Genomic DNA, 8,572 nt, shown 5'->3' on the forward strand with positions numbered 1-8,572 from the left:
TACTCTCCTTCATAGTTGCGGTATCTTAACAGGATTCATTTGAACACTGCATTACTATTCTGACCTAAAAACAGAACACTAAAATTAATAAATACCCCCGCCGCAGCAAACCTGCAGACTAAGCGAATTTCCATTTGACTGACTGGATTTACACTGAAATGTCTACTTAAAAATATAACATTTATTCCCTATTTAAATAGAATTAGTTTAACAAGTACTTAAGTTTGCTGCATCAGGGAGGGTAAAACTGTAATTTTTTGTAAAATGTTAATAGTTAGTAAGAAATAAAAACATTTTCCAAATTTGATCAAAATATGTTCATAAACAAGCAAACTACAACAGTTTACTTATTCTCCATAAGAATAACATGGGAATTTTAAATTTACAATTTTTTTGAATTTTCTCCGTAACCATTAGGCGCATAATAACGCTTCAATATACTAAATTATTTTTATTTTTAAGCTCTACAAAATGGTTTGGAAAGAAATTGCTAAATTTTATGTTTTTTGGGTCAAAAATGGGAAAAACCTATTTTTACCCCATAAAACCCCCCGTAAACCCCCGTTCCCATGGTCCGATCATGCTGGATCGCGAACTCGTTCGAATAAACGTAGGTTTACACGTTTGTACCAAATTTCATCAAAATCGGATCATTTTTGCTCGAGTTATCGTGCTAACGGACACATATATATATATATATGAATTTGAACGGATGGTGTTTTTGGCTTCTAGGGACCTCAAAATGAAAAAAAAAATCGGTCCTGCGTCCAGGATATGTGCGTCGTCCTGTAATCCAGCTACTAGGAGGTCACGAATTGTGGATATACATATATTAACATATATTCCCTATATGGGAAATTTGCTAACAAACAAATATGCAATGTTTACATCAGCTGGTATATTTAAAACAGCTTATAGAAATACTGTAGCAGTAATTCCCTGTGTGGCAGAGCAGGGGTAATTTTTGACACCTCTGATATTTTTCCTTCCATCCTTGGACCTTAAGCTTTCAAATGAATCCTCATCAGCCATGCTACCTTTTTCCTAGCGCAAAATATTTCGTGGGGACCGATTCGCTTACGAAATTAAATATATGGATTTCTGTCTTTGTACTGATTAGTTTTTGTGTGTTTATCAAAAGTGGTTGTTAGTTTATCTTAATTATTAACCTAGCATTTTCTCCTAGCAGGATCTCAAAGATATGTGCATAGAATATTTGAGTATGGATACAAATGTTAATTTTCATGTTAAAGTCGCAACCAGTTTTAGAATGTGGATGTTGCGGAATTAGATTACCGACAGATGGCGCTGATGTGAATGACTGATTTTTGTTAGAATGTGTAATCAAACTGAAAGGACAACTAAAGCATCTGCATCTGTATAGCTCTTCCAGTGATGGCTGTTATATTTTTATAAGAGTAACAGCATTTTAGAAAAATACTCCTTACTCCTTGTAAAAATTCAAATGGAAAAAATATATTTAAGAAGCATTCTTATAGCTCCAATACTCCTAATTTGGTACTCTTCTGTTCGAACACAAAAGATTAGGTTAAGTAACCAAACATTTGAAATGAAAGTGTATTTTTTAATGGACAAATAACCTAACCTAGTGTTTTGGACTTTGGTAATAACAGAAAACACCTGGTGTGGTCGATATAACAGAAGAGTCCCCCTTATTCTTATTCCTATTCTTAATGTGTTGTTTATATCTGTTTCAGGGCTGTATGAACAACGTAACGTTTGGACAGGAAGGTTGGGGCTACTACGAAACAGTGGCTGGTGGAGCTGGTGCAGTAAGTATAAAAATCAATTTTCATTTATCATTCGAATTTTAACACATTCACTGCTAATGATATGTAATACTTTTATAAATGGCTAAAAAACATAAACATTAACATGATCATGTTAATTGAGTGACAATATATCTTTAATTAAATAAATTTTATGCTACAAATTGTGGATTAAAATATATTATGTAATTATATACATCATGTATTATATATCTGCTAATATACTTATGACGCACAAGTGCGTCATTAGCAGTGAACGTGTTAAAAAAAATAGTGAGAGTACATGTGTGAATGACTTAAGTTTTTACTTGAATCTGACATGGGGAAATGGGCTATTAAGCTACAGTGTAGGAAATAGTTTAAACATATCGTCTGTATTCTCCTGTACATGATAATGATAAAATTTAATGTATTACGTTCAGAGTGATATACAACTTATTGCACATAAATTATTGCACCTCTGAATGAATGTATTTTCTACAATTTTAAAAATTTATCAACCGCCCCCTCCCTTTTATCAAATAACCTGTTCAAAATTCCCACGTCAAAGCTGAAGAAAATTCCAGGATTGTTAAAATATCAAGTCTAGTGAATGAACAGGTTTCATCTTGTAAACTCAGTCATATTCCGGTTATAGACATAGACATAGACATACTTTATTTGCACAAAACATTCCATACATGTCATAACATTTAGAATAGATGCATTGTCAAAATTAAATCCATACATAAAATATTTAACATTAAAAACTTTAACTTAAAACTAAACTCTTAAAATAAAATAAAATTCTAAATTGTTGTTCTGTAAAAATCTTCAATTAAGTAAAAAGCCTTGTCAATAAGTAAATTGTCCATTGTATCTTTAAATTTGGTTTTGCTTAATGACTTTTAGCACGGCGGAAGCACATTGTACAATCTTAGCCCAGCATACAATGGAGATTTTTCATATAGGGTCAAACGGTGTCTGGGGAGTCTAAATATATTTTCATTCCGGGTTTCATACCTGTGATTAAAATGTATTGTTTCTGGTAGCTCATTTTTAACTGAATGTATGTAATTTAATAATTCTAGAATATACAACCCCGTTAGTGTCTGAATTCTTAAATTTTGAAAATGTTTCTCACAAGAACTGCGTGGATGAGAGTTGGTGATAATGCGAATAATACGTTTTTGTAACCTGAATAAAGTTTTAATACCAGTAGCTTGGCCCCATACAATTATGCCATATCTTAACACTGACTCCACATAAGCATGATAAACTACTTTAAGTGTCTCAATAGAAACACAGTCCCTTAGATGTATGAATAAAGATGATATCGATCTAACTTTGTTATGTAAATAATTCAAATGTGAATCCCATTTAACTGCGTCATCTACGTAAACCCCTAAGAATTTATGAGCTTCAACAAAATTAAAAGAACAGATTTCCATATTTTTGTGTCTAGTAGAAAATTTAATAATATTTGTTTTTTCAACATTAAGTTTCAACCCATTTTCTAAAAACCATTGCTCCATATCCTTTACCACATTTTGCAGAGAAGAAAACGTTTCAGTTGTATTATTATTTTTGATCAAAGCAGTAGTGTCATTGGCAAAACGTATTAGTTCTTTATTATTAGCTTTTATTTAAAAAGTGGGCCCAATACTGAGCCTTGGGGAACACCTGTGGATATAATTTCCCATTAGGAATAATGTTTGTTGTTATCTTCTAAAATTAAAGTTCTTTGTTTTCTTTCAGAAAGGTAAGATTGTATTAAAGAAAAGCAACTTCCCCCAATCCCATAATCATTAAGTTTCAGCATCAGGAGTGAGTGATCCACACAATCAAAAGCCTTAGACAGGTCACAGAAAACACCTGCTGTGGCCTGAGACCTGTCCAAGGCCTCTGTAATCTCATTAACAAACTGATTGAGAACAGAAACTGTGCTTAAGTTTTTTCGGAAACCAAATTGTTTATTGTAAAATAAATTATTACTTTCAAAATAATTAACTAGTCTATAGCTTATTACTTTTTCAAATATTTTAGAAAAATTACTTAATACTGATACTGGACGGTAGTTATTAATATCTGATTTTGAACCTTTCTTAAAAACGGGAGAAATTTGGGAGTACTTGAGTTGATCCGGAAAAATACCATTCTTTAAACACTGATTTATGAATAAGAGATAAGGGTTCGGAGATAATGTCAGAACAATGTTATAACTTAGTGATTTAAACATGATTTCTGATGAGATTTTGGGTTTCCTAGCAAGAACCTAATCTATCAGAAAACATTGTTTCCAAAACTTCAAAAAGAAATTGATCCAAATCTAGAATGACTCAAACAAAAATTCTCTGGTTTCAATCGAAGCTGTGATCCAGTAAATGACAGACTGTTTAAATAGTTTTGTACAAGGAAAGGCTCTAGGCCAGAATTTTGATTTGTAGAAAAGTGAGGACGGCAGCTAGCTTACCATGAAGAAGCATAGGCAGGCCATAGAACATACATAAGAGACAATGAACACACAATATTTGTCTTCTGAGGGACTTGTAAAGTGTAGAGAAAGTGAAGAGAGATTACAAAATGGCTGTTGTAATGACTATCTTACAACTTTACAAACTACGACTCAAAAGATCAAAATGCAACTTTATGCCTTGCAACTACAACTGTAGACCTGATTTGGCTTGCCGCAGGGCCCGGACTGGCACGGGCGGAGTGGCGTCCACACACACATGACCAACACTCGTATCACAGACCCCGAGGTACTGGAGGTCCGCTACCCGGTAGAGCTGCAGAGGTTCAGTTTACGACCAGGGTCGGGTGGTGGGGGAAGATATCGTGGAGGTGACGGAGTCATCAGAGAACTGCGCTTCAGAGCAAGCATGACACTGTCCATTCTCACTGAGAGGAGGGTGTTTTCCCCGTATGGTCTGAAAGGTATGTAAACCTATCATAAACCAAATTCACAGTTCATTTGTTTCAAAATGTTTTTTGTAATTTTTGTCTAAAAATTACAAACCGTGCTACGGCCAAATTTGTAAATTGAAGTATACTTATAACAATTTTCTTACATATTTTTATTACCACAGTACCTACAACCTAGCTTACCCAATCAGGTTTTATCCAACTGTAACTCAAATGAACCGGTTTGCGGTTTTACCTGAACTCAAGTGACCAATGGGAAACTAGTAGATTACGTGACACCAGCTTACCCAAGATGGCTGTTACATAAAGACATTTTTGCTTGTTTTGTCTCTATCTCTAGCGCAGCTGTTTCTTTTATCGAATCAGTCATTGAATCAGTAGACAAAGGACATATTTATGGACCTTTCGTTCTATAGTGTAAAACATAGTAAATTACTAGAAAAACTTAAAATAATTGGAATATCTAAAAGACCTCTTAATTGGTTTTGTTCCTACTTGAAAAATAGACCTATTCTTCTATTCCTATTCTACAATCATAACTTATTATTAAATTCATAAAAAAACTAATTTTATAAATTTCAGAACAGCACAGAACAAAATCACAAAAGAGCCAACAATAATTTACAACTCAAATAACATTCAAAGGAAAATCAAATCAACTTTTTGAGTTTAAAAATAGATGAACATTTGAATTGGGATAGACACACACAGAAAGTTTTAATCAAAGTTAACTCCGGAATTTTTGCATTATAAAAAATGTCCTTTTATTGTGATTTGAAAACCCTAAAAATTATATATTTTACTCACTTTCTACTAGTGAAGACCTTTAATTTGATGTGCATATCGACCTATGCTTACGTTAACAATTTTCTTCCGATTCCTAGGGCTGTGCCCCCTGAGGAGTAGGCGTATAATAGCAATGTAAATTAAATGAATCTTTGAACAACTGTCATTTTGCGCAGGATCAACCTTTTGAAGTGCGGTTTTCGGCATTGTATTCTACTAAAAAAGACCTTTAATTTGATGCGTATATTGACCTATGCTTCCATTTAAGATTTTCTTCCGGCTCCTTGTGGGCCGTCCCCCTGAAGAGTTATTTTATCACTGAATATGTGTTAAAATAGAGTTTTATGCCCTGTAACTTTGTACCAAGTATTGTAGCTCTATCTGCATTATTTTTTTTAAATATTTAACTGTCCTGGGACTTTTTTACCACCCTGTATATTGGTTTATTAACTATAACTTTACTTACCAGTTTAAAAAAATATAAACAAAAAATTTTGGTAAACTGGAATTGGACTTTTATCTAAGAGATTATAGCTGTCATTTTCCATCATGATAGTATGATTATAGATTACAGTGTAACACCTGTTCCAGGTGGGATGCCAGGAGCCAAAGGGTTGAATCTAATGATAAAATCTGATGGAAGAGTTATATACCTTGGCTCAAAGACAGCGATCAATGTTGAACCTGGGGTAAGTATTCTTATTTCACTTACTGACAGCTTATAAGTGGACATAAAATAATCAAGGAATAGTAGGTTTTACAGTGCTTTGCATGAAATAAGCTAAACCAATGCTTTGTTAAGATGATTGAGAAAATGTTGATTAAATAATTTAATTTGAAGAATGAAAGAAAGAACTAATACCCCTGCCGCAGCAAACCTGCCGTCTAAGCGAATTTCCATTTGGCTGAATTGATTTTCAATTGATCTATTTAAATAACTAGGTTTAATGAGTACCTAGGTTTGCTGCTACAAGGAAACTAATAAAGTGTGTTTTTAGGTAAAATAATTATAGCTTAGTATAAAATCAATATATTTGCCAAGATTGATAAAGATTTATCAACATCAAGATTTTTTTAGTTTTCTCCGTAACCAATAACCGTACAAAAACACTTTGATATACTGAATTGTTAGTTTTTTAAGCTTTTTAAGAAGGTTTAGAGAAAAATTGGGAAATTTTATGTTTGAAGGGTCAAAAATGAGATAAACCAATTTTTACTCCATAAAACCCCATTCCCATGGTCCGATCATGCTGGTTCGCGAACTCTTTCAAGTTTATCCCGCCTTTCACCTTCAAACCAAATTTCATCAAAATCGGATAAAAATTACTCAAGTTATCGTTATCACGGACACACACACAATATATATATTATATAAAAGAATGGTGTTTTTGGCGTCTGGGGACGTCAAAATGAAAAAGTAAATTGGTCCCGGGCCTAGGTCTTACCGTGCCATCTACGGTAATAGCTACTTCCCTGTAGGGAAATTCGCTAAAAATGTGCTTTATTTTTCACAAGTTATTTACAGCTGATACAATAACAGAAAACACACACAACGATAGCTTATTTAAACCGTCTGTTTGGTTGGCACCCTGCTGTGAAAGAACATATTTAAAAACTGTAACATAAAGTACCTATTTAACTATACATATTCAAAAAACTATATAATTATTATTTAATTTCAGCTCGTAAAAAACTAATCATAAAAAATAAAATCAATATTAATTTGTATAAAGTATTACGATTCAATTCTAAGCGAGTCTCATGATTTTAAAATTTAATTTGCTTATATACTTTCTTAGCTGATCCTAGCTGGCCCCTTGATCATTTAGTAACGATTATTTGTCTAATAAGCACCTGATTTTAGTCAGTAATGAGAATGATATCATAATTATTTATTAAATTATTATCTTTGCCTTGAATTATACACCCTAGTTTCAAATTAAATGGCTAGATGCACTATCAATGAAGGATATTAAAGCAAATCTAAAAAACAAACTATAAATTTATTTTTGTTTTGTAGGATGTGTTTCAACTATTGACACCAGGAGGAGGAGGCTGGGGGGAGGGGGATGGTGATGAGTCAGTTCCTCCCACCAAAACTCCCAAGTTCTTGGAGCGTGGAAGTGTCTTCGAGTACCGCAAAGCTCAAGAATCAGTTTAGAGTGAAAATAAGCCCAGGAACAAATTACAGGATTTATTGTTATAGTTACCAAAATGTTATAATTGTTAAAAAATATATTTTTAATATTGTTAATTGTTATTATATCTTATTATTTTCAATACCTGTGAGTTACAGAAGCAATCTAATAGTTTCTCTTTGTTGCTGTTATATTTTTTTTAGAACATACTATACATTACTGTACATACTATTGACAATTTCTGTTAAAAATTTAGCTACATTCAGTCCCATTTTCTGCACAAAAAATAGCAGTCGTGGGCAGAAATCTATCCATCTATATTATTAATATGCAACATGAAACTTTGTGAACAATAAGGCTTTTTTGTTTTAAGATTTAACCCCACATATTATATACCAAAATGTTCGTCTAGTTGTGTAGATATGCAATTTTACCTTACATTTTCGAAAAATTCCCTTTTGGGCTCTGCTCCAGTGGCTTTTAAAGTTCCCACGTTATCCTTATGAAGAAAGAACATATTTGTTTACATTATTATCAGCTGGATGATTTAATTGCTGTTAATATTTTGGTTGCAATTTAAAGCCTCGGTCACACTAGGCTGTTTAGCAGCCGCTACTAACCAGCCGCTGGCAAATATCGCCAGCAGCCGGCGGATCTGTAGGGTTCACATTATAACCACTAGCCGCTAGTTTGTAGACGTAATTTGCTTCAGCATCACTCTTCTTTGACTTTTTAACGTTGTTTTTCTCTTTCATAAGACCAAAGCTGATTTTAATTTTCCTTCAGTTGTAAACTTTTATCAAAACAGTTGTAAACTTGTATTAAAACAGTTGTAAACTTGTATCAAAACAGTTGTAAAATTGTATCAAAACAGTTGTAAACTTGTATTAAAAAAAGTTGTAAACTTGTATCAAAACAGATTTAAACTTTTATCAAAACAGTTGTAAACTTGTA

At 32.9% G+C, this 8,572-nt stretch overlaps 1 protein-coding gene across 1 annotated transcript in view; it reads left to right on the plus strand.

The window, feature by feature from the left end:
* LOC128991855 (5-oxoprolinase-like) overlaps positions 1-7,740 on the plus strand; it is a 40,024-nt gene extending 32,284 nt beyond the window's left edge. The window contains exons 19-22 of the mRNA XM_054415077.1: positions 1,719-1,793; positions 4,463-4,706; positions 6,072-6,169; positions 7,501-7,740. Coding sequence (XP_054271052.1) covers positions 1,719-1,793; positions 4,463-4,706; positions 6,072-6,169; positions 7,501-7,641 — 558 coding nt within the window. The 3' untranslated portion in view covers positions 7,642-7,740. The remainder of the gene's footprint in view (positions 1-1,718; positions 1,794-4,462; positions 4,707-6,071; positions 6,170-7,500) is intronic.
* Positions 7,741-8,572: the final 832 nt, after the last annotated feature.

This window comes from Macrosteles quadrilineatus, unplaced genomic scaffold (genome assembly GCF_028750875.1).
Source record: "Macrosteles quadrilineatus isolate MER2022 unplaced genomic scaffold, UCM_ALF_1.0 Scaffold_4__1_contigs__length_99947679, whole genome shotgun sequence".
NCBI classification, from domain to species: Eukaryota; Metazoa; Arthropoda; class Insecta; order Hemiptera; family Cicadellidae; genus Macrosteles; species Macrosteles quadrilineatus.